Source organism: Manacus vitellinus, unplaced genomic scaffold (assembly GCF_001715985.3).
Source record: "Manacus vitellinus isolate BGI_N305 unplaced genomic scaffold, ASM171598v3 scaffold_49_pilon, whole genome shotgun sequence".
NCBI lineage: Eukaryota > Metazoa > Chordata > Aves > Passeriformes > Pipridae > Manacus > Manacus vitellinus.
Window position 1 is genome coordinate 5,588,549 of NW_021940603.1, and position 26,248 is coordinate 5,614,796.

General features: G+C 39.6%; 1 protein-coding gene across 3 annotated transcripts in view; it reads left to right on the forward strand.

Annotated features, from left to right (window-relative positions):
- The window catches only part of NYAP2 (neuronal tyrosine-phosphorylated phosphoinositide-3-kinase adaptor 2), a 133,021-nt gene that overhangs the window by 79,661 nt on the left and 27,112 nt on the right, over nt 1–26,248 (forward strand). For all 3 annotated transcript variants that reach the window (XM_008931228.3, XM_018080049.2, XM_018080050.2), the window contains one exon: nt 17,942–18,151. In XM_008931228.3, coding sequence (XP_008929476.2) covers nt 17,942–18,151 — 210 coding nt within the window. The remainder of the gene's footprint in view (nt 1–17,941; nt 18,152–26,248) is intronic.

Consider the following 26,248-nt stretch of genomic DNA (forward strand, 5'->3'; position numbering starts at 1 on the left):
GAATTGATCTGAAAACCAACACGATCTATAACACACATAGCCTATAAACCCACACACAGAGAAAAGCACAGGAGGAAATTGTGCAGGAAAACCTTAAGCCAATATTGACTTGTCATATGCTGTATCATAAAATCACTGCCCCACATACATTCAGGTTTACAACATGTTCACTTCTGAGCTAGTGAAATGTGGAAACTCCTAACAATATCAAGAGCAGTCCCACAGGTGTGTGAATGCAGAACCCGGCACCTGTATTTCTGTTGCAAAAACTTTCCTATTCAGTGGTGCCAGTGTCCCACAGGGGAAGGTCACCCTAGCACCTCTTGTCAGAGTGCAAAGTGGGCTCAGGATGCTTTCTCTTCCAGCTTCAGCAAAATCAGTTTATGACTCTGAAATCTTGTCACCTGCCTAAAGGAAAAACTCTCTTAGGAGAAAAGGTGATCTCATGTTTGTGTAGGTACTATATTATGCCTATTTGGCAGCTGTAACATATTAAATATGATATGATAAGCTACTCTAGTTTATACCTGATAAAGGAAGGTACTCTGGTTTCCAGGCTACTGTATCGCTACTGAAGAGAAGTGAATTCCACACTGCCTTTCAAGTTGTGTTTCTGCCTCTCTCTTACATTACTCATTGCAATGTGGTCACATCACTTTGGGACACGGTCAGGGGGCTCAAAAGAACACCCCCTCTGGGTTTCCATGGCAGAGGTTGTTTACCTTGCACCTCTGCAGCTTAGTGAGTACATGCCAGTGTGTAAGTATCAGGGAACTTGGTGGCAATGGGGTGGGTTGGCCTACAGCATTCCTCCTGACTCATGGACTCTGCTGCCCCAGCCTCAGCAGTATTATTCTTACTTATCTCTGTGGACTTCAGGAATAATGACTCTGAAATCAGAAGGTGGAGGTGAGAATGGACTTAGCAAAATATTGAGAATACTACTTGGCACAGCAGTTTGCTTAATTTGGCTTTAATATTTTCATGCCTGCAACCATTAATCCTGCTTTATGAATATCTCAGCTCCATGGGTTTCATTAATTGATTGCAGTAGTAAAAATTCAGTAATGCCAGATTTGTGTGCTGGATGGGAACAAGTTTGTGTCTAAAAGGCAAGATGATTCTTGTAATTGTGAGGGTTGCCATGTGACATTTTTAAATAATTTCAGCGAAGCGTTAGAGAAATTTTGGCAAAGGGCATGTAATATTGAACATTATTAAACATGCTTCTTATTCAGAAGTGAGCAGAAATCCCCTGTAAACCCCATGCTACACCAGATCTACCAAGTGAGCTTTATAAGAAGGTTTTATGCTCACCAATGTAAGCAGGTTTGGAAACTGTAGAAATTCCTGCAATGAAGAAGTCCTGGGACATTTCAGCATATCTGTGCTGCTGTCTCATATCTACCTCCAGAAAGACATTTTCTATATTTCATTTGACTGAAATTGAATGCAAACGTTTCGAGAGACTTTTCACTAATAAATTTAGACTAAATCTTGCCCTGCAGATCTGTACCAAGAGCAGCTTTCTTGGCCTCTCAAGGAACATTCTGTTTGCTCCTTAGGAAGTAGAAATGTGTTCCTTATTGGTTACAAACAGTAAGACAGCAGAGATATGAAATGGAAACTGTGTTCATTTACTTTAAGAAAAACACATTTGTGCTATAAATAGACACCAGTGGTGAAAAGACTCTGGAGTGCAGCTGTGTTGAGTAAATGAACAGACTGCCCACCTAATCCGATTGTAATTTGTCTGGTATTTACAGTATGACTTAATCCTGTGGGATTACTGCCCTGAGCAAGAACCAGGTTTGTCTTCAGATATTACAGAGGTAGAAGACACTCTAAGATTTATAGAAAAGACATATAGGTCTAACATTTTATGTCTTGAAATGATCCACCATAAAGAATCTAAATTGGGGGATTTGAACATAGAATTTGACCAGACTGTCACATTTACATGTCATGATTATACATAGTGATAGCAGGGGAGGCTGGACTACTCATACAATATGTTAATGAAACCTTGCTCTTGCAAATCACACTGGAAGCCTAAGGCATTCATACCATTCTGGGTTAGGTTTTTAAAGCAGTGGGAGAGCAAATACATAGAGTAGGACTAACTGGGACTGCCATGGTTTTATAATTGTCATGGCAGTGTAATTTGCTCTCAGCATACAGAAATATTTCCAGAATCTAGAGGATAATAAACACACACACAAAAAAGAAGGTATATTACTATTATAAAGTCATGCTAGGAAATTAAGAATATTTGCCTCTAAAATATAAAATTATTCTGACCACATCTCAAGCAATTTTCTCATTGAATCCTCCAAAACTCAACCCTCTGTGACTCGTCTGAAGCTCCCACTACCATATGCTAGTATTAAAAAAAAAGCACAAAAATAAATTTTGTATTCAGCTGAGTGCATTTGGAAAATATTGCAGCAATTACAGAGATAATTCTCTCCTCTTTATTGTTAGTACAACTGACTTTGTAGAAGTTTGGCATCTGAGTCCAAACTCCAAATGTATTTGCTGGCTTTTAATTTTGTAGCATTTTTGAGTGGGGTTTTTTTTTTAGGAGGTGGGACTGTACGAAGATTATTTCCAGTCAACAGCTCTAATATACAAGCAAACCTGTCCTTTTAGTTTTTCTGTATTATTTTATTCACTCTTCTGCCATTTTTGCCCTTTTATCCCCCTCCATTTTATTTCTTTAGAGTTCTTTTGCGTTAGTGAGAAATTGGGATCAATCATTAATACTAAGGAGTCTGTCACCTAAGGGCCACATTTTCTGAGGGTATGAGCTTCCATTGAAGCTCCAGACATGTTGCTGAACACACTCAGCATCCACTGGCTGCTGCTGCTGTGATGTGTGTATCTGGATTTTATAAGCAGCTCACTTATTGTACTGTGTTCTACTAAAAATCCTCTCGTGTGCTCTTAGCATCTTAAATATGCATTACAGCACAATTATGAAAGTGTGGAGAAAAGAACAAAGAAAAGTAAATTGTAAGGCCAAATCAGAAGTTAAAAAAAATTTGGTGCAAGATGATAAAAAAGAAAGGCAGAAAGATGGAGAGAGCCCTACAGAAAACTGAAGAAAGGTGTAGGACATGAAAAATGTGAAAGAGTGGAAAAGATAGATACTATTAATTGTCACTGACTGTTCCTTAACCCTTCTTGCCTTTGTGTGGGATAGCATTGGTAGTGTGCCCTAACACTTGGCTGACCTCTGTGAAATATAACTTCAGTCCTCAAAGGTCAGAAGGAAACAATTTAAAGGGTACCAACACTGCCAGGTGTCCTTTTCTGATGTGGTTGGAAGGTGTTTAGGTATGACCACTCAGTCCAACTGTGTTGAATGACACATTCCCTTTGTTGTTACTGTGAACACTGAGTGCCTGTGTTACCTGTGTCCTTCAGTAAAGAGGGAACTATGGAGGGAGAGGGAGGGAGTGGTCTTGAGGTTTTCTGCAGCTGTATTTGCTGCTTCTGTCTTTTCTGCACCATAGAAACACGCTGTACTCCATGGTAATACAGCACTGGAGTCATGTGCCTAAGGCTACCCACATCCTAAAGAGAAGCTGCTGTGCATCTGCACTGCAATGCCTCTAAGGCTGTGTGTGGCTTCAAGGCTCTCTGTGTGAGATGCTCCTGTAAACCCTTGTTAGGACCAGCCTTTCTTTTCGCGTATCGGTTGTTTCCTTTTTTTAAGGCTTCAGTTTCCTCATAATTTCCTGGGAACTTCATGCCAGTTTTTAACAAGTATTGCAGATATTCATCGTAACTGCACAACAGAATAGGTACCTCAGCTGTGTACCCTGACTGTGTCTGTGCTTGAGGTGCGAGATCAGGACACACTGCACACAGCAGCTGGTGGGTTTTTTTTTCCTAAGCTACTCTGCAAGACTTTGGAGCTGCTTTGGCTTTTGTCTACAGAGTTTCACTCTTCAGCTTCTAGTCACATATAGGGAGGAAGTTTGTAAACGTGCTACTTTGCAAAAGCAGTTAAAGTGATTGAAAATTGGCATAATTATTAACATTTCCTGTTCTTGGCTGGTACACACTGAATTAGGAATCTAAACCTGTCAGGTAATGGGAGAAGGGGAGGGGTGCTGAAGTGGCTCACTTGCTACAAACGAGCTCAGGTTGATTTTAAGAGGCTGAGACTTAGAGTGGGATATTCTACTTTTTTTTTTGTGGTTTGGTTTGGTTTAATGCTGCTGCTTTCCAGGAAGTGGGAAAGCCCATACCATAGAAGTTGTGGATGTCCCACCCCTGAAAATGTTCAAGGCCAAGTTGGATGGGGCCCTGAGCAACCTGATCTAGTGAATGACATCCCTGCCCATGGTAGGGAGGTTGCAGTTAGATGATCTTTAAGGTACCTTCCAACTCAGGCCATTCTGTGATCCTAAAGAAACTTCTGATTTCTTGTTAGGTAGAACAATATGTTGGAAAAGAGAGTTTGGGAAATGCATCAAGTGAAAATGCACTCCATGTAGGCCCATATAACCTTTATCTTTGTGCATTAAGCCCAGGATGAGGGACACAGACAGGGCAGGATTTCAGTTTATGCGTTTTTAACAGAGTTCAGATGAGAAATGCTGGCCTAAGGAGGATGAATTTTGGATTCCATTGTATGCCTACCTTCTCATTTGCTTTTCTGCTCAGCCTCTGGTATTCTGAGGAGGAAGAGCTTGCCTGCAAGACTAGACTGGCCAGAAAAACCATTATAGATACTTCATTGCATACCATTGCCCAACTACTGCACAGCTGAGTCAGTACTAGAGACTAAAATTTAAATGCCTACGTAATTTCTAACCTCTAGGTTAATATTTTTTTCCATGTTTTTATCTAAAGGGATGTCAGCTCCATTCTCCATCCCTTTTAGGCATTGTAGCAATTGATTGCATGCAGTATGAATGCTATGTTCAGTCCAGTCCAGCTTTTCAGAAATAATACTGAATAACTGAAGTTACTCCTGAACCTTTGAACCAGAGGTGAACTGACTTCTCCACACAGGAGAAGCAGCCATTTTCCTAGAAGTTAGCTTTTGTAATCTGATGAACCATGATATGTATGGGATTAAATGAGATGATCACAGCAGTCACATCTCATTTGACAGTCCTGAAATCAGGCCTGAAAGCAAACACTTAGTGGGAGTAGGGAAAAGTGCCAGAGGAAAAGGTAAGAGAACACCAGCATTGAAGAGAATTACACACTTTCACCACTGCAAGGATATGATCTTACCACAGTTAATTGCATTTAGCTAAACCTAAAGAAGGCTCTGTCATTGCCCATCAATTACTATCTATCAAGATATAAGCAGGTAAGGAGTTGCAGCATCAGAAGTACTTTCTTCAGGTGCTCACCAGTGAATGTATATTCAGGGCAAGAGCCGTGTACACCTGCACTTGCAAAGATTGTGAGCTGCCTGGCCTGCTGGTATGAGTTAGGTCTCTACAGCTCTGTCCTTCACATAGGGTCATGTCTGTCGGGGAGCGTGTGATTTTGTGAAGACAGCACTGAACATAATTTAAATGTACACATGTGGTTGACCAAATGTCAGCATCCTTCAGGAGCTACATTTTTGGGTAGAAAACGACATTCATTTTGCCATTGAATGGTCTTTGCTGCTTCAGCCGTGCCTCCTGTTGTCCTTCACCAGCAGTCCTTAGATCCCTAGTGAGAGGAGGTACGCCCTGGACTAAATATTTGGTTTGGATCCTCTAGCCTGGCCAACTGGAGGCTTTTCTTGAATCTGATGTATGTTCCCCAATTAACAACCACAGGAAATAACTGGAAAGAAAAATCATAATTTGTCAGCAAGGTCTTTCAGCTAAGCCCACAAAATGTTGAATATGAAATCAACATTTCACCCAGGTTTACTCTAAGTGAGAAGGAGTGAGCTACGCAGCAAAAGTACCAGGAGGAAATGTGGGAAAGCATTCGTGGCAGCTCTGTGGCAGCTTGCACATCCCTAGGTGCTAATTCTGTGCTGTAGCTACACCACTGCTGCCCCATTTTGCATTGCACACCAGTAATTCCATTCTTTCTCGACACCAAGGATAATTCCAGGTTTGAGAACTTGTTTTCAATGGATAAATCAATAGGCACCTGTTCCTTGACTAAAATGTATGCTATGTTGATGGTTGCCTTGCTGCTTTCACAGAAAAGCCAGCATGTGTATTTTAAAGGCTTTTAGTCGTTCAAGTCACTGATGGTGGGATGTTCCCTCCATTTTTAAGATGAAGGAATGTTTTTGTTAGATGCAGTTATTAAAATAGAAAACAAGCTTTTTGAGATTATACAAAATACTTTTGCTAATTGGTACCATGACATCGTCTCCTCTTCTAATTCAGCAATTTAGGCTTATCAGGAAATCAGGTCCTCCCGGGATTGTGACGATATACAGAAGCATTGAAGAAGACATAAGTTCATAAATAATTGCTCAGGTTTTTCTGGAAACAGCTGCTGTTTCTGATTGATGTATACAGATTTATTTATTTATTCCTTCTGTTTATACTACTTGACTGTAATATATATTCTTTTTCTGAAGAAGAAATAAAATTGTAAGGGGTAAAAAAGAAAAATTAATAGAGATAAAGCTATTCTCTCTTTGTTATATTTCAAGTAAAAGTTGATTTCAGGTAAAGAACTGAAATAGACATTTTCTCTTTATGTTTAATGTACAGTAAGATGTGAGATGTCTGAGAGTTGTTAAAAATAGAGGGGGAAAAATGCCTTAAATTCACTTACTGGAACCTACTTCACTGTGTTGTGAATAAGCAAAGTGGCATGTGCTGCACTTAAGGACGTGGATAATGATAATAGGTTCTCAGTTTTAAGTGCCATTGATTTTTTCCCCCTCCCCTGAACAGAGCTTTCTAAGCCAGAGAAATATCTTGACCTTTAGACCAAATCCTCAGCACTTATAAATCACTGCTTTTTATTTGAAATCGTGAGAGGTACTCCAGTTTATACCATCTGTGTCTCTGGCTTCAAGAAAATAAATGCATCCTTTGTGACTAGAACAGCTTGTATTCAAAATGGTGTAGTGATACAGCAGGACAGTGAATCAGAGAGTTTATTGCCTTTTTGTTTCAAACAGGACCACACAATTTATGACCAATTTATGGGTGCTCAACCTTAATGGTAAGAAATGCTTAATGTGGTGATGTTTGCCATAAGCATATATTAACTTCAAAAAAACCCTGCTAAATACAATTTCTTAAATTTTCCCACTATGCTTTTTTAGGGGAGGTGGTGTCAGTGTAGGGTATCAAATCCTCCTGTTGTGAAAGAAATATGGGGGTAAAAAAAGAGGATAGGAATGGAATTACTTTGATTTGATAGAATGGTGCAGGGTTATTTATGTAGCTTCCACTCAGGAAGTTGGTGCAGATGCCCTGGATGAAGCACAGCCAGGATGGCAGTGCCAGTGGTTTGAGAGGACAAGCTGCTCAGTCTTTTAGAACTTGTCTTTACAACCGAATACTGTACCCTGAAATGCATCTTTTTCTTAATTAAGAGTCAGATTTTCTTTGCATTAGGATTCAAGTGAATTTTCATTTGTTAAGTCTTGAAAGTAAAACCAGAGATTATTGGTAGGAAGGCCTTTGTTTGTTTTTAAGAAGCTCCGTGTTCATACAGCACTTTGAACCCCATTTGACATGTTCCACAGATAGGTGTATAGAGATAGTACTTAAGTTTCTTTGCTTAAACTGAATCACAGGGAAGGAGATCACAGTGTTGTTTAGGAAAATTAATCAAAATCCCACAGACCTCACCACCACTACCAAAATAAGGACTGTGAACTTTAGGATGGTGCAAGTTTCAAACACAGCAGAACATAACAATTTCCCCAAAATTATTAATGAGAGGAAAAAAAATAATTTTGCAAACAAAACTCACAGTTTTTTTCTCTAGGAACTGGAATACCTACATCATATCTAGAGGAGCTGCTTGAGATCACTGTTAAATGAAACAGTTTTGCAATCTTATGATCTAAAACCTGATTCAGTGATCTCTTGAGCTGCTGTCATTGCATCTTTACAAGAGATGGAGTTTAATTAATGCCTTATCTGCACTTACAGTGACACAACTATAGCTGTAGAACCTCTTGAGTTCTTTGAGGGGAATAATGGAAAGAACAAGGCTTCTTCCTTCCATTCCAAAAACCTCCAATATTTCTGACTGCTGTTTCTCCTCTTGATATTTCTTAAAATGCCTTTATCTTACTGATCCATGTAACAAACACTGGCAATTTCTTGGGCTAAGTAGTTGATATTTCTGTTTTTAAAGAACATACTTTGTCTGGCATGACTGATTTGATTCCTGGGTGAGCAAGCTCAATTTTTAAACCCCGTCACTAAAAACCCAATCCAAAAGTCCTTGAAGTATGAAATAAGATATATGTTAAGGGATCCAATTATAAATTATGGCAAGAGGGGTCCTCTCCTTGTCTTAGGCTGCTGTTCCTTGCAGAACCACTCTGCACTTAGGTTTCTTGAATGTAGCAGTGAATAATACAGAGTGGCTGAACGACCACATGATATGCTACACATTTTTGTCAGTGCATTTTCTAATCTGCCCATAGAATCATTAAGGTTGGAAAAGATCTTTAGGATCATTGAGTTCAACCTTTGACCAAACAGCACTAAGTTTTGACCAAACCAGCACTAAGTGTCATGTCCAGTCATTTCTTGAACCCTTTCAGGAATGATGGTTCCATCACTTCCCTGGGCAGTCTGTTCAAGTTCTTGACAACTCTTTCAATGAAGAAATTATTCCTGATGTGCAACCTGAACCTTCCCTGGTGTAGCTTGAGGTCATTTCCTCTTTTTCTTTTGCTAGTTGCCTGGAAGAAGAGATAATATTCTGAAAAACAGTCTTAGACCAGTCTTAGACTCTTAATGGAGAAAAGGTGGATATGTTTCTCCTTAAGTTTCTCTAAACCTTCCAGGATTTCATCAGTAACAAGAAAATCAAAGAGTTAAAAATAGCTTTATTTGGGTTATACATGTAAATGATTCAAACATCAAACGATGAAATTGCTGGGATGTACAAACGTGCAAGGTATAGATAAGGTGAAAAGTACAGGAATGTTGAGGAAATAATTGTCAGGATAATCATGCATATTAAAAAATTAGGTTCCTTTACATTGGATTTGATGTGAAGGTTCACATTCCTTTTACTCCTCTGAACAGAATTATCCATCCCTAATAATTATTTTATTGTTAAAACAGTAACATGCAATTAGCACTTTATCTGGCATTTAAGAATGAGTAAGGAGAACTATTGTTCTTGTAACTACTCATCTGAAAGAAAGAAACTGTGTGTTTAATTTTACTGGAGATAGCAATTACTTTATTTTTGTCTTTGAATTCGTGATTCAAAAAGTACCTCCCTCCAGGAAATCTATAGCTATTTTACTGCTCTGGCAGTATTTGTGTAATTTGTATGTAGTTTGTGTGTGCTGTAACACATACAGAGACCCTTGTACCAGCCACACAAGCTGCTCTGCTCACTTGGGAAGGCAATAATAGTAAGGCCTTACAAGCACAGGCATCAGCCAGAGCTGTACAAGGCCATCTGCAATTCTGCTTATTTCCTCAGGATCGGAAGTCTGTGCTGGCACAGCTTCACAGTTGCTTCGCTAGCAAGGGTAAAACCAGTTCACAAAATGAGACCTCTAATTAGAAAGTGGGGAGGGCCTAAAATAATTAACTTGTTAAAAGGCATAGAAAGCCAGAATGACATAAAGGTTTTATTCTGTGACTGGAAGGAACCCTGAGCTTTAACTTGCAGAGTAAAAAGTGCCTGGGACCCTGACCCAGCCAGGCTTGGCACAGAGGCTGCACAGAAAAGTTCACGTGCTTGTGTCTGGCTCTGTAAAACAGAGAGCAGAATTCAGCTGAGGCCAGTGTTGAGACAACGTCAGGATTCTCTTTTACAGGTAATGTGTTGCGTTAGAAGGGGAGTTGTACAAATGGGATGTGTGTTCCAATAATAAAAGGCAAATTTTCTAGTTCATTAATGAAGCCAATAAAGAGAAATGCATTAATACATTTTTTTTAAAGTAGTTAAAAATATATAAAATAGTCAGGAAAGAATTCATTTTCACACTAACTTTGTAATTGATTTTTTTATGTGAACGTATGAAAGTGAGGGTTTCTGTCTCCAGTTTTCACAACTATCTTTGCATTTTCTAACATTTACTACTGAACCTGGAGGAAGACATACAATTTAGAAGAAATGAAAGTGGTCAAACAGTGGAAAAACCATATGTTCAAACTGCTGAAATAGTTCAAGGGCTGTTTTTCTGCAGAAAACTTGACAAAAAAAATGTTGACAAGTTTAATATAGTCAGGACTACTATGAAAGATGGATGTTTCTGAACTGAAGCTTTGAAACATAAGGTCATGAACTTTCCACGAGAACATTTTTCTTGAAGTGTCTATATACTTTAGCTCTTTCGGCTCATTCTTACCCTCTCATTTCTTGCCATACTCTGCTAGGACATGTGCAGGACCTATCAAACCATCATGTCCTCAGCCAAACATGAAGGGTGTGTTTTAAGAACCTGAATAACAGAATGAACATGCAGTGGACAGGGCTGAGACGTAAAGCCTTTAAGAAAGAATGGGCACCATCTTTTCAGATTGAATGCCTAGTAGCAGTTGGGCAACTTTTTGCAGTCGCTGACTTCCACAGTGTCATTGCATGGTTCATCTAACACTGTTTTCTTTGATCAGTGTGGAGTTTAGGGTGGCAGTATGTTCTTGTGTGCATACATGTGTTGCTAAGTAGTCCAAGGCTCATGTCAGTGATACCAGAGTTTCACAAGACTGCCACATTCAGACTTCTCAAACTAGTCCTCTTCCTTCTTCTCCTACTTAAATCCTATTTGCTTCAGACAGTCACAGACCATGTTCTTACCCACCTATGGATCTGAAATATATGTACACAAATTTAGGTGCTTGACTGAAAGGGCAGCCTGGATAATCAGCAGGAGATCTGGATGTACAAACTAGGTAAGAGAAATGTTTGCAGCTCACCAGGATCAGCTGTGCTGTACATTCATATGAATCAGCATGGCTGGCTAGCCTCTAGTAATAACTGCTGGAAGGAAAACCCTTCCTCTGTTGAAGTCAATGGTAGAATTCCCTTTTACTTCCTGTAATTAGGCTTTTGCCCAAACAGGCTCTGGAGGACACTGGCTTGTGATGAGGTTCTTCTAAGTGCAAGTCACCAATTTCTAGGATTCCCAGCTCTGAAAGGAAAATAAAATAAAAAGTGCAGTGAGAGCAGAGAATAAAGTGTTCTGCTTAATTATGTAATGGTGACTGGTCTGAGTTAAATAGAAAACTTGTTTGTAGAGTGCCAATAGAGTGCCATCCTTGTCAAAGTTTTAATGTTTGGTTAATGTTTGATTTAATTTTGAGAGTTCCAGGACATCGCTTTTATTCGTTTTAGTAGCGCATCTGTACAGTACATATCTTCCAGATGTGGCTTTTTCAGTCAGATGATGAGGCTGTGGGGTGATTTGCAGCAGAATAGGCACACTTGAAAGATCAAGAATGGTATTGGAAGAAATCATTAAGGAATAATGATGGCCCCATTGGAAATAGGATGTATTATATTGTCATCACTTCTGTAATATGTATGTAAAATATATATGATCATCTTGGATCAGTCACAGAAACTTAGAATTGTTAGGATTGGAAAAGACCTCTAAGATCCTCAAGTCCAACTGTCAACCCAGCACTGCCACCATGTTCACCATTAAACCATGTCCTCAAGTGACATATCCACACATTCTCTGAACACTTCCAGGGATGGAAAATGGCTCTTTTTAAACAATACTAAAACTATGTTTTCCCTTATTTCAATCAGTATAAAAGAGAATTTTCCCTCTTACAATAGGACATCAAACAATGTTGAATGTATGTCTTACCATGCAGAATTTTAAAAACTTCATCTTTTAAGTGACTAATGGTGCCAGCTGGAGTCTTTTGAAACTTAAAGAATTCTCTTCTGTTTTTTCAACCAGATTGTAACAGAACTTTCATTGAATATTTTATTCCAAAGCCTTGATTGATCTTTCTTTCATTAGTCTTTGGTTAATTGCATTGTGGCTTTTTCTTTTCCTGTCTTGTTTTCCTAGCCAGGATTGCACACTTAGCAGGTTTGAGAAAGCCACAGAAAATCACCTAAATGCATTTCTTCAGCAATCCTTCTTCCCCTCCCTTTGCTGTCTGCAGCAGACAGATGTGATCTCTGCTGGATAAAACAAAACAAACCCTACACTGCTCACAGAAACATGTGCTCCGTGAACGCCGAGAAGCATTTCAGCCGTGTCTTCTTAAATGTTAGATGGTTTGTGAGACTCTTTCAGGCTTTGTATTGATTTTGCATGGAACTAGGTCAGAGCTGCTTTTAATTGAACAAGCTGGCTGCTGCAACTCTCACTTAACTGTAAAAAAGGAGTATTAAAAATTGATATGCAAAGCAAACTTCTGCTTAATTAGCAAGCGGATGAAGTCAGAATAGACAAACCACCATAGTTAATAAAGATGAGGATATGGGTTTCACTGACAGTGTAATATACTCTTCTTTTTTTTTTTTCTAATGGCTTAAGCACTGAACATTATCCATGTTTGTTGCATGCAGCATTAATAGCCGATTATTTTTCTTTGGGAGAGGTTAGGATAAATTTACAGCTGTGCAGATCAGACAAAGCACCACACATCAAGAAATCCATTCAAAGACAACTCTAATTTTTAAATGTGCAATAAAGGTAAATAAAAAGCCCAGGTGTGCAGAAAGAAGAAACTGGGATTCTCTCGAGGGCTGAGTATTGCTCTACGTCCAGTGTCTGTGGCAGTGGTCAGTCAGACGGGTGCAGGCTGCTGTCGTGCTGGCAGTGTCAGAAGGGACACTTGTGGAGCTGTGCCCAGCCATTCCCCTGGCCAGGACCCCGGGTTAGACACAGCTCACAGCTCAGCAGCCCTGCCCCAGGTACAAGGGTAGGAGCTGCAGCCTGGGACATGACTCAGGGAGCTCTGATGATGACACATGCTGGCTGCAGTCTAATCCTGCATCTCCACCCCTCCTGATGGTCATGTGTACCCTTGGGGATTCTCTGTGCTCCTGCTCCTTCAGCCAGGTCCATTGTGGCTGGATGAGGTGAGGTCTGACATGTCGAGGCTGGAGGAGATCAGAAGTTCTGACTCATCTAAACTCCACCCAAAATGACTTACTTTGCTTTACACCTGTATGTATATGCTGAATTTTAAACCCTGTGAGTAGTACTGTTTAATTCCCCCAATATGCAAGTTCTGCTTAGAGTGATGTATTATTTATTTAGGTTTGTAACAACACACAGGGAAAAAAAGGAATAAATTATTAATATATGGATTACCTTATACATTTCAGCTCACAGTTGAGAGAGATGGCAGAGAGCAACCCTCAATTTAAGTTCCTTAAGACAATTGCTTTTCTTTCTTCCTCCAAAACCCCAAGCAGTGATAAAGGTTCTGCAATTTATCACTTAGCATTGCACTAAGAAGCCACCTGGACCTGAAATTAATTTGTGTTTAAGATCAGTGGCAGACTGGCCACAGATTTACACTCATTTGAATGATAGCTTTTTAGGTAAGATGTTTTCTATAGTTGTAATTACAGTTTTTTTGGTCCAAGTTACAACTGGCTCAGTTTGTTTCTCACTTTCTTCAGCATTTCCAAGTTTTCTGGTACCACAGCTCACGTGCCAGCCTTGCCTAGTATGCAGCAATTCGAGGACATGTCATAGAGAGGAAATTTTACATGCCAATTATTTGTAAAATATGTACTCCATCGGAGATTTTAGCCACCATCTTATTCTTTAAATGGAAAAGCCTGAGATTCAGGTGAAATAAATAAGAAAAAAGCATATCCTTGAATAATGAAATACAATGACAGCTGGAAGTGCTTGAAACATTTGAATGCCTTTATGGTAGTTTAACCAACTGTGTCCATAAATATTTAAAGAAGTGAATTATTTCTTGAAATTTACATTTTTATGTACCATTTTGGTGGAAGAAGTATTGAACAATAAAGATGCTTTCCATAATAATCTCAGCTTTCAAAATATAGCACTTGACTGTGAAAAGATTTGCCAGTGGCCATCATATGATTCACTGAGCTCCCAGTATAATACTGAGCTTTGATAGTTCCTAACTCCAAATTAAGGCTTATAACAGCACTAGGTAACCTAGATCCCATCTGTGTTTCTGTGCTTCTGAAATGAAAAATGAGAAAAGAACTGTGCAGCAGCTACTGTTACCTTTCAGCCCTGTGTCTCTGTGTACATGTATATATCTGACTGGTAAGAGTTTGTGTTTTCAGTATGGATCAATGTGAATAAATTGGCCATTTAAATCCTGCTGTAGCTGTTATAAAAGGTCACTGCACTGAAACTGTACTGGTTTGTTTTTCAGTCCATGATAAGGTCACCACCCTATAGGTAACTACAGCCACCAGCTACATTCGTGCTCTGCCTTCTGTCCATGTCTTGTGTCAGGCTGTAGGAGCAAAAAGGTGGAGTAGTGAATATGCTGTTATGAGACACCATAATTTGTGCCACTGAGCTTGCTTCATGGAGGTACATTTGCAGCAGGTAGTTATTGACAGTATAAAATCATCCAAGTGGCTGGGCCAGTCAGCAAATGTGTCAGTAATGGGCTGAGACCTGGGAGGGGAACTCTGCATTTCTGGAGCTGTCCTGGGCGCATCAGAATTGAGGTGCTCTTTCAGTCAAGCAAGAACTAGCAAAGTAATTTATTTTTTTTAATTGAATTTGAATATGATTCCCATTGACATTTATTAAGGAAGCTGAAATTATTATAAAGTCGTCCCCAAAATATTTGAGTAAAAGTGAGGTAATAATTTTTTTCATTTTTTTTATGTGTTCACTAGCAAGCAGGAAAGAAATATTACAGAAAACTATATAAAAAATTGACATGTTGTTTTACTGTCTGTGTATCAACATTACTGATAGTGATCACCAAATAATAATGATTCAGGCTCTGTGATGGGTTACACAACATTATAAACTGATTCAATCTGCTTTTCATTTTTAGGAAATATTAGTTTTCAGATAAACTGTGAACTGAAAATCCCCAAGAAAGGATAGTGGAATGTAAATTTACAAAGTCTAGACAGCCAGCTGAAAACTGATTTTCTACACCTTATGAAGAACAAGACCATAAACCAAATCTTTATTTAGTCTAAATATTTCCATAGTTTCCAGCTGGTTGCAGAGAAATGCTGTGCTTTGATTCAGCTGATAATAAAACTAAGAATGTGCAAATCATTTTTATCAGGCAACAAGTACAAATGCATCTCTGTTAAATAAACTGAAGTGGATAAATCCTTAGCTCTGCACTCAGCCAGAGCATTTCCACTGTAACAAGGGCTGACTACATGAGTGGGTGACATTTCAAAGGGTGGTGTTCAAGTAGTGTCAGTGGGGCACACACAGAGAAGGTTTACACTAATGCAATCACAGCATTTCCAGGAGCAGCTGAATTACACAGTAAATTAACTCTATTGAATGATGCACTAAGTTGTTGGGGTATTCACAGGGCCCAATTCTGACTTTTAAAAAACATATTCTTGTCTTTTGTCTTTCTCTTTGTTTTGCTGGAAAGAATAAGCTGCAATCTAGACAGCATCCTGTATTGGTGGAAAAGAAATTTGTGTGCATATCCAAAGAATTTTGTAACTTTGTTCATAGCCTTCCTTCCCCAGACAAGTAATAGCTTAAAAAAGTGAATGTTTTTGGTATAAAGAATAAAATCAGATATAACTGTATGTCTCTGTTACATGAAAAAATACATTGCTATTTTTGATAGCTCAATGCTCAGAAAAAAATATAAGAGCCTTTTTGTTGATAACTGAAACAGTTCAAATCTAGCAATAGTTTGGGCTCTCCACCTCTTTGCACAGCTCTTTGTATTAGAAAGTCTCTCTATGCAGTCACAGGCAGAGCTGTGTTACAGACATCTTGTAGCAAAGGTCCCTGAAAGGTAGATGTCATGTTATATTGATGCAGACTGTTATTCAACCTTGTACCCTGCTGGGGTTACCAACTAGGAAAAACAAACAGTTTGGATTTTCATTGCAGTGTCTTTTTGCATACATTAAAGTAGGTAAGTGACCTAGAAGTTCATGGAAGAGGTTTGATTTTTGAAGGTCTTTGTCACATGAAGTGTCTCTGAATTTTATTTATGATTCCTAAACTGGGGTTGTTTGATCATTTTCTCATGAAGTGTTACTACTTGAAGGTTGTGGTAAGATATCCTTAACATTAATTTTTACTGTTAACTGATAGTCATTCACGTTCATTGAGGAAACTCCAGGCTGACTGTGTTGTTACTCATTAAGTTCATCTGCAGACTGGAATGTCAGAGAACCCAAAACAACGTGAGATTTTGTCCCTGTTGGGCACAAGTGGGGTCTCTACCTACTACAGATATCTGGTAGTGCATCTTTCACTGCTGTAGCATAGGCAGCAGTGTGGGGGGTTTTGAGCCACTGGCAAATCAAAGCAGTTTGAATGTGGTTCTTTTTCTGGACTGTGTCATCTGAGTGGAAATTCCTGTTGGATATTCCTGGCCAGGGGGATATCCAGGAGAGGAAGTGGCTGCTCCGACTGACAGTCCTGCACAGCCAGGCCACTTCCATTTGGCACAGGTCCCCTGGGGAGCTGTTGGCATCTCCTGCCTGTGAGTTGCTTCTGGCATTTTCTCTATGCTTGGCTCTCTCAAATCTTCTCATGTCCCTTGTAGCAACAAAAAGTTTTTGAGATAGGGCTCAAGGGAAGATTGTTGTCTCTATCAAATATGGATTCCAAGCCTGTAGATACATACAGAAGTTAGATACATACAGAAATTAAAGGTACATCAGGGGGTTGATTAATAAACCCGTGTGACTAGAACTTGCATCCTTACATGAGAGTATCATGTAAGGATGTCTGTGGGTTTAAATACAAAGTATAAAATTCAAATCTCAGGGGTTTGTTTTTTTTTTTTTCAAAAAGAGGTAAATGGCAAACTTTGAATAACTGACTAGCTCTTACAAGTAAAGAGCAATCTAATGTTTCTTCTGTATCTAGTTTTCCATGTGAATCTTTAACAGCTACAGAAGTTAAAGAACAGGAATGAACTGATCCTCCTGTATTGCTCAACGTGCAAGAAAAGAAATTAGGGTCTTGAGAAGAGAACAGAAAATCACCAGCCATGAAGAAAGCAGACATCACTGCTTCATTGAAAAAATCATTCTGTTGTGTTTTGAATTTCTCCTTTTTACATTAACTCATGGAGTTGCAAGCAGAAAGTAATTTTCTGACTCCAAGGATTTTCCAACCAAGTGAAATTTCATTTCCTAGGTTATGGAGCTGGGCACACCCAAAATGTATTTTTGGTCTTTTGTTTTGTGGGTTGTATGCTTTTGTTAGAGCTTCCAAGGAATACAGATATGTAGCTTGCACAGTATTGCCTTAGGAGAGAGCTTCCTTAGAAAGTGCCTGAAGAAGAACTTGTTCCCAAACAAATGACAGCTGAAAAGAATCCAAGTATTTCTATAAATTTTTAATAAACCACAATTTGGTAGGATACTATTTTCAAAATTATTTTCGTGGCATATAAAAGTTGCAACAGAAAAGTTACATTTTATCCATCTGCTGCATGGTGTATGGTTTCAATAATTAAAAACTGTATTGAAACCTACGTAAACTACTGGGTTTTGGCCTAGATGGTAAAATAATGCTATAAATTGTTCTTAAAAGATTTATGATTGCTATATATGGAGTATTGTGCAAAAGACTGTTACGTGATGTGGATGATTAGCAGACACTCTGTAACAAAATGTTCACTTGTGTATTTCATAGAACCACTAGATGAGCTGAAGATCAGAAGTCACAGCACTGAACCACTACCAAAGCTGGAAAACAAAGAGAGAGGATATCATGGGACAACTTCCTCTAGGGAGCCAGGGAAAGCTCAGGAATGGGATGGAACGCCGGGCCCGCCTGTGGTGTCCAGCAGGCTGGGGAGATCCTCTGTCAGCCCAACCATGTTGGCTGGAAGCAACAGCTCAGGTAAGTCACGTGGCAGAGCCAGGAAGATCAAATGAATCTCCCTGTGAGATGGAGGATCTCTAAAGATACACAGATGTAGATAAGTATCCAGATTCTTTAGACTTCCAACTATCTTCTAGGATCTGCCCTGCCCATTGACTGCTGTACTAGTAAGCCTCGTGCTGTCTGCCTGTGCTCTGTGCTGGAACAGATTGGGATGGTGGCAGGTAATACAAGCACGTAAACATGCAGTTCATCTACTTTGAAAGAAGTAAGGAATTCCATGTGACATTGAAAGGGGACACTATGACTAAGTCACCCCAGGATGGCACCTCAGAAAGAAGTTTGTAAATTCAGGTATCACAGAGAGTAACAAAAATACACTATGCAGAAGCAAGGCTGTCTTAGTGATGGGCACAGTGACTGGACACAGGCAACTTTTGACTTATGTTGGTACAAGAAATTTCCAGAAAAGTGACTATGGGTTTCAGAAGTCTCAAATTCACACCTATCCATTTTATTAATCAAAATTTTATATGTATTAAATAGTAAATTGCCATAAACCATGGCATTATGATGCAGCCTTGTTTATAAATTGACAAGACAAACAGAACTGATGCGTGAATGGACATCTATAAACAGATATCTATGGCTCTTGCATGAGTACCACATTGTTACTTTTGAGATTTGACAGCTCTCATAAATGAGTAACTTCACTGCTTATTAGTTGGATTGGGAAAAATATCCACTTTAAAAACAGTTGGTATATATAGTACTGAAGCCTCATGGTCAATGTTCAGTAAGCATGAGAGCACGAATGAGCTACTCAAACAAGAAATCATTCCTGCAAGAGGGATCTGCTGGGCAGTGAGTGGCAGAGATGAGTCTTTAAACTGCTGAGCCAGCAGAGATACTCATGCCTCACCCAGAGCATCGCTTCCCTCTGTGATAATGGGACTTACATTGTCTCTGAATTGTTGAAAATGACACCTGAAACTCAGTGCATAACTTGAATAGTCTTTGCTGATGTGACATATCATTTGCAGCAATCATGTAGTCCAGCTTTTCTTGCTACAGACCCTGCAGATAATCCTTCCTGGGGCAGCAAATGTGACTTTTCTGCTAATCTTATGACTCTAGCACAGGTTCTTTGGGTATTACTGCCATTTTCTTACTTGTCTGTTCTCAAAAAGACTTCTGGTAGGTAGGAATTTTCCAGATTAGCTCATAGCTTTTGGTAAAAATTTTGTTCCCAGTGTATTAGAGAGTCTGTGCTAATGCAGGTAGAAGGGTGGGTTTAAAAGCTACCACATCAAAGTATTGGGACATTCAATAATTAGACAAAAGGTGTGTAACAACCCTCTCAGTTCTACGAGATGACAGTATGGAGCAGAGTAGTAAAGAAGTTAAAATTAAAGAGTAAGTTCTTAGCAAAATATTACACTGCTGTCCAACCTTTCTGCAGCAGTTTTATTTCAAAGAGTTGGTTGATCTCCAAAAACAGACAAAACATGTTGGCCTCAGCCTTCATTTGGCATCAGAAAACTATAATAGTTGTTGAATCATGCCTTGATTTAGTCAACTGTGACTTTGTCTTACATTGCTAGGACTGTCAGAGAAAAAAATATATTTTCTTGGCTGAATTTTGACTCCTTTTTATGATTAAAATCTGAAAGCTGATTATGACTTTTCTTTCCCTGCAGTTTTATGCTATTTCATTTGATGAATATTGCCTCTCATCTACCCTGAATATTTTTCCCCTGTGTCTCTTGCTGTTGCCTGAGCAACATGTTTTACCTTTAATCAGTGGGGCATTGCATTCAAAGTGTACACAGTTCTCCTCAGTGAACTTGTACATGAGCTATAACAGTTCATTCTTTGCAATTAAATTAGAACTGTAACAGAATGCAAGAAGAGAGATTTAATACATCTGTATGAATACAAATGCGTTTTGGAGTCAAGGAGATAAAGTAATTCTGCGCTAGGAATTAGAGCTTAGATTTACCACAGGACCGTAAAAAATCAAGGTAGGCCCCAGTACAGTCATCATTGCTGTTGCTCTCTTTCCAACATCATAGATAACAGAAAAAAAGCTACTTTTTTTTTTTTTTTTTTTTTTTTTTGTGCAGACATGTCCTTGAAATACCACAGTTTGCTGCCTGCCTCCTAGTTCACACTGGTACAGGCATTTACTGGGGCAGTGTTGGAATAAACTAAAGAAAATGGGGTTGAATTACTCCACTGTAAAGCAGAAAGTGTGAAAGGACTTCTCAAGTGTGCTCATCAGGCAGCTTTGCTGAGGCACAGATGAACTGGGAATTGGGGTGGCCTGAACAAATCCCTGAGTGGCAACACTGATTTTTTGTAGGTTCTCCCCATCTCTGAAACTGCTAGTAAGATAAGAGGGAGAATGAGCCCTCTCCAAACAGAATCTTGAACTTTCTGTCCATTTTGTTCAAAGAGCCTGGACTGTCAGCTGCACACAGGTATCATTGTGCCTGATTGCTCTGCGACATCATTTGTCAAGGCCACTTTCTGTTTCTTGGCATCCTATCATTTCTCATGGAAAGCAATGTGATTTGGGGGCATGCTGACATTTAGGAAACTCAGTGCAATTGTAGTGAACAGCCAAATGGAATCTGTAAAACAGAAAGTTGTACAGTTTCACTCCAGGAGAATTGAAGAGTATTTTCTGGAACGTTACTGCTTTTTTCCTGACTGCAACCATGAAGCATTTTACATTGCCACCTGCTGCTGGAGACAGGCACTGCCTTGCCTTTTAAACCTCAGATACTCTGTTGTGTCCTGTTTTTGAAGCACCACCAGCTTGTCACTCAGCCAGCCATTAGTATCCCACCTGAAAGCACTGTAGATAATCAGGAAGGGAGTAAATGCCCACCCTTCATTGGAATTACTGGCTATCACTTTGGATTTGCAAAAGTAATGAAAATTTAAGTTCAGCTCTTTGGGAGCGGAGCAATGCCTGGGAAGCCCAAGGTGCAAGTTGCATCCATAGGTACAGGAAGGGAGTAGCAGCAAAATACCAGTTCATTCCAGCTAGGTCTGCTTCATGTAGAGATGACTGAGTGCTCCCACCAACCCTAAATTTTCTCCTTACCTGCAATATCAGAGTATCACTGTGCTCCTAAATCCACAAGGATTCTCCAAGTGAAGACAACTTAATGCTGGAGGTCTATGTTACTGGACAGCCTGCTTGGTGAGGTCCAGACCTTGCCTGTGATGGTCATTCGTGTTCTCTGCACACAAATCTTCCCAAGCAGTGCCTGTTACCTAAAATAAAAGGAGTAGTACTGGGAGCTGTACACTGAGGGCATCTAGCCAATGCCCACAATCCAGGTGTGTGACCTCCAGGCTGTGGGATCACGTAGATCCTGACTGGAGTAAAACTGTTATCTAGATGTGACAAAAACACACATAAAAAACCTGAACAAAAATGCCTGACACTTACTTGTGTTACAAAGCAGCCAGGAAATACCAAACAAACACAGCCAAATCCTACAACAAAAACTTTACAAAGAAAATAAACACTCATACTCAGGATACAAAGTATATTCCACTAATAGCTTTTCCCTCTGGGCAAAGTATCCTCAAAACTTATATAGAAGGTTCCTTTCAGGCATGGTTTTACTCATTACGTGACTTGGTTTTGAGACTTGCTAAGCTTTTGACCTATGGATATATCTGGTAACACTGAGGTCCACAGGTTCAGAGCTCCCTTTGTGAAAACATTTCAGTTTGATGTGCTGCTGTGCTATTTCAGCACTAATTGGCTTCTGCAGGTGAAGTCCTAAATACTTTTTTTTTTTTTTAAAGTAACAGGATACTATGTAGTTTATTCCACCATAATGTTTCTTAATTTCAAATAATGTTTCAGCTTACTCATCTCTTTTTAGAAAACCAACATGGCTAGGCCAGTATGAAGATAATAGTGTGATTCATTTTTCCAGTATGCATGTTTTCTTTTTCTTCTTTTTTTCTTTTTTTTTAGCATGTGATTGCTCTCAGCCTGTCACATCGCCTTGTTTAATTCAAAACGCATTTCTTGGCAGCTGTAGCAAATAAGCAATATTTCTCTTTTCATGTGCAAAGAAGAGACTGTGACAGGATAAGAAGCTTCTCCAATGTAAGTGACAGCCAGAGTATTTTTTTGAATTAAGATTAGGATAGGCAGAATGAAGGCTTCCTTGGATGAAAATGAACTCTTCCCATTAAGATCCAAAAATAAAAATCATGCAGAGTTGTTGTACTTCTGGAGAATATAGAAAACCATAGCACATTGGTATTAAAATTATTGAAAATATTTCCATAAATCTTGTCGCATTTCAGCACTGTGCTTTGTTGAGGAAAATCCTACAACACCCCCTGTCTCAAATGCAGCCAGCCAAGCCTCTACATCTTTAGTAATGATGACAGCACTTGCACTTTTGGAAAACAGGCCATTTATGTGAGTGCTTAAATACATGATTAAGAACACAACTTTAAGGCAATCCTATCTGTGACTGGAAAACCTGTATTTCTGTGTTGGAGAGTCTCTCCTAAAATTCTCATCCTTAATGCTGCCCTTTGGATGTGTCCACTTGCTTATGTCCATGTGTAATCCCACTGGCGTTGCTGGGACTCAGTTTAAACCTGAGAGTGCAGTAAAGCTCGTCCCACTGCACTGACTACACGTGTGGGGTTGCCTCAAGTGAGGTTCCTGTGGTCCCAGCCACTGGCACGTTGGGAGTGTTGTGGCTACTGTGGGTGACATAATAGGAGACTGAGGCACAGTAGCCCACCATCCTCTACTAGCACTCCACTGCCTCTGCACCTGGCTCCCAGAGGTGAACAGTCCATTTTTCCTATTGTGTCACAGCGTGAGAGATGCGTAACTTGAAGTTGTGCACAATAATACCACCAAAGTTCCATCAGTCAAATATAGCAACTGAATTTGATGAGCATTTTTGTGCATAATGTAACATTTTACAGCTTCTTGGCTACCCCCAACAACCTTCTGAATTCAAACTTCATGCTGCCCATTGATTGCAAGGGACATCTCTAAGGGATGCTCACACGCCCTACATCCCCTGGCCCCACTCCCCAGAAGCACTTAGACGTGTTCCTGTGAGCTCCCTGGCTTGGCACTAGGCTGTCATCCCTTGTCTGCATTGGAGTTGCTTACAGCCGTGTTAGAGCCCCTGGCTGTGGATGCAGAGAGGGTCCAGTGTTTGGAGTGGAGTCCCTGGAGCTCCCTTTCAGGCAGGTTTCATTAGAAAGAGAGGACCCATGTGCACAGTGAAGCTCAGTGCAGAGATGAGGTGCCATGCTAACTTTATCAGGATGGAGCTAGATGGATTTTAACTTGAGTTTCCATGGACCCTGAGCAAATGGGTCCCCTTTTGGACAGATATTTACAGAGCCTTCCCTGTGTGCTTATCAGGATTGCTGATAGAACTCAGCTTCACACCAGGAATTATTGTCACAAAGAGGACTTCTCAAGACTACTCATTTAAGATGTTAATACCGAGCTGTCTCAATATCATTCACAAGAGATAAACATGAATTAAACACTAGAAACCATCCTGAGATTTGTTGGTAGTAGTTGTTCTTCCTTTAAGATTCTCAACAGTAAATAGGAAAACCTATTTTCATTCCAGACTCAGAATTGGTGTCAATATTCAGGCCTTGCAGACAAACTGAAATGACCATTGAAGACTTGAAAACCAAGAGATAAAGATACAGGCCATGATGGGACAGTGGACTTATGTATGTAAGAAGAATTCTTGCTAGTTTTTAGATATCCTGGAGCAGAAGTATTTATTTGAAGTGACCATTACTTAGAAGTGATCAAAACCCAGATAGCCCCAGTACAGTAAACAGCTGCCCATAGCTGAAAAATAACATGCTGCAGAATGCAGAGCAGTGAGTTGTGTTGCATCACTTATGCAACAATTTATGTATTGGTTTTATTCCCCCCAGTAGTGTGCAGTGTGATGTTACTCAGACCACTAACTACAGTAGACTATAGTATTTCTTTGGTCTAAAAATATTGCCAATAGTGATATTAAAAAAATTCCTCCAACTACCCAACTTCTGAACTTTAAAAAAAAAATAAAAGCTAGATGAAGCCACCTCTGAAACACCTTTTGGTGAGAGTCACCATGGAAATCACAATAGTTTCCTTAATACTATAACATATATTAGAGGGAGATAAAGGAAGTTATGCTTCATCTGTGTGTGATAGGTTTTATTTCTTTGATGCCAGATGAAAGGAGTCTCTTTGGCAAGAAAATGGTAATCTCTTGTTGTTGCACATAGGTCCAAATTGGAAATTATGACACTTCTCCCTGCTTTCCTAAAGCAAAGAAAATAATTCACAAGCACAGGCAGACAGTGCCTTGGAGTTTTTTATGTGCTGGGTGTCTGATTCTGCTTGTCACAGCAGAAAAAGAATCTCTATTTAGCAGTACAGAAAAACAACTGAAAAAAGACCCAATTCTTGTCCTCCCTGAAACCCCAGCAAAATTCCAGGAGATGAGAGATGAGATATAATAATGAGATCCATTTTTTTTTAATATATGTTACTGAAAAGAACGGTCAGAAATCTGGCACCCAGACAGTGTGAAATCAGAACAAAAACAAATCTAATCAACCTTCAGAGTAACTGCCCAAGTCCAAAAATAGCAAACCAACAGATTACGTACAAAAGGCAAGGTTACAGACGAGACCAGTCTGCTCCTTTCTGTGCCTGTTGCTGTGTTGTCTCGTGGGATGTTTACAGACTGACTAGGAGTGAGTGGATTGAATAATGCATTCATCGAACAGTATAAATATTTTTGCTGCTCAGCCAGCTGGATGGTAACCAACCTATTAATATTTAGTTGATGAATATTCACCCATACAGATGTTTTCATTGGTCTAAGTGCTCTGGCATAAGTGGATAGCTCTTCTCCACACCCTGTTGAATTCTGAAATGTCTGAGGAAAATAAGCATTTAAGGTGACAACGAGAAATTATGGGTGAGATTGGAAGAACCCCTTTCAGCATGTTGCTGGTATGTGGAGTAATGTGCCAGCTCTCCTTAAGTTTCCAAGGTGTGCCAAGTGACCTTAAGGGTGTGCTGGTGATAGAGGTCTTCTTCCTTTCAAACAATGGCCCAGCCAGTGGCTACTGATGATACTGGAGATCCACAAAGGAAATAGAGAAATTAGTGTGAACAAACATAGGCAAGGCAGCAGTGTAAATGAGGCAGGAGAAATTTCAGACAGACATAAGAAAAAGACATGTGAGAAAATATGTGCTTCAGAGACAAATTTGCTAAACCAGGATTGCACAAGGCATAGGTCCTTCCTCTGTTCTTGAAAACATGAAATTGAATAGGAGGAATTCTTTGAACCTTACTTAAAAAATTAAAAATTCTTTAAATTCTAATGAGGTATGGTATTATAATTACTTGTTATTCATGGTAAAGCAATACTATCAATGCTAAAAGTGAGAGTCTGTTATTGTACAAAGTGTGTCTGGAGAGTGCAAATGTTCTTGGTCTCAGTGTTTGCCCACTGAATAGAAAAAACAGGTGCAGGATTGGGAGAAAGGTTTATGAAACATGAGGAGAATAAACACATTGATCCGAGCCAAGTCATGGGTTGAGAGGTGTTTCCTCACCCATATAAAGGAAAGGTAGGGACAAAAAAATTTCTTGGGCAGACACAGGCAGACCCTTTTCTCGGGAAAAGACAGTTGTGTGGTGTTGAACGCTGGGGTAGCACATGGGTGTCAGCATGGTTTAGATAAAAAACCTTCATCTAGGCCTCCTGAGCTGCATGGTCACCTCATGTCAGCATGTACAGTAATAACCTGCACTGGAAATCAATGGGGAACCTTCTTAGAAACGCCTTCATGCAGAACAGCAGAAGGAAAATTAAATAACTGTGTAATTTCTGTGCAGTTCTTCTCCGAAATGGAGTTTTCTCTCAAGGTAACCTCTGCTTCTGTTATCACCTTCATTCTGGGTAACTGACTTTGCCACGACTGGTGTTTTGATTTGTCTCCATTCTTCCTACATTATGTCTCTCAATTTACTGCCACTGACATCAGATTTCCAAGTATTTTTGGTGT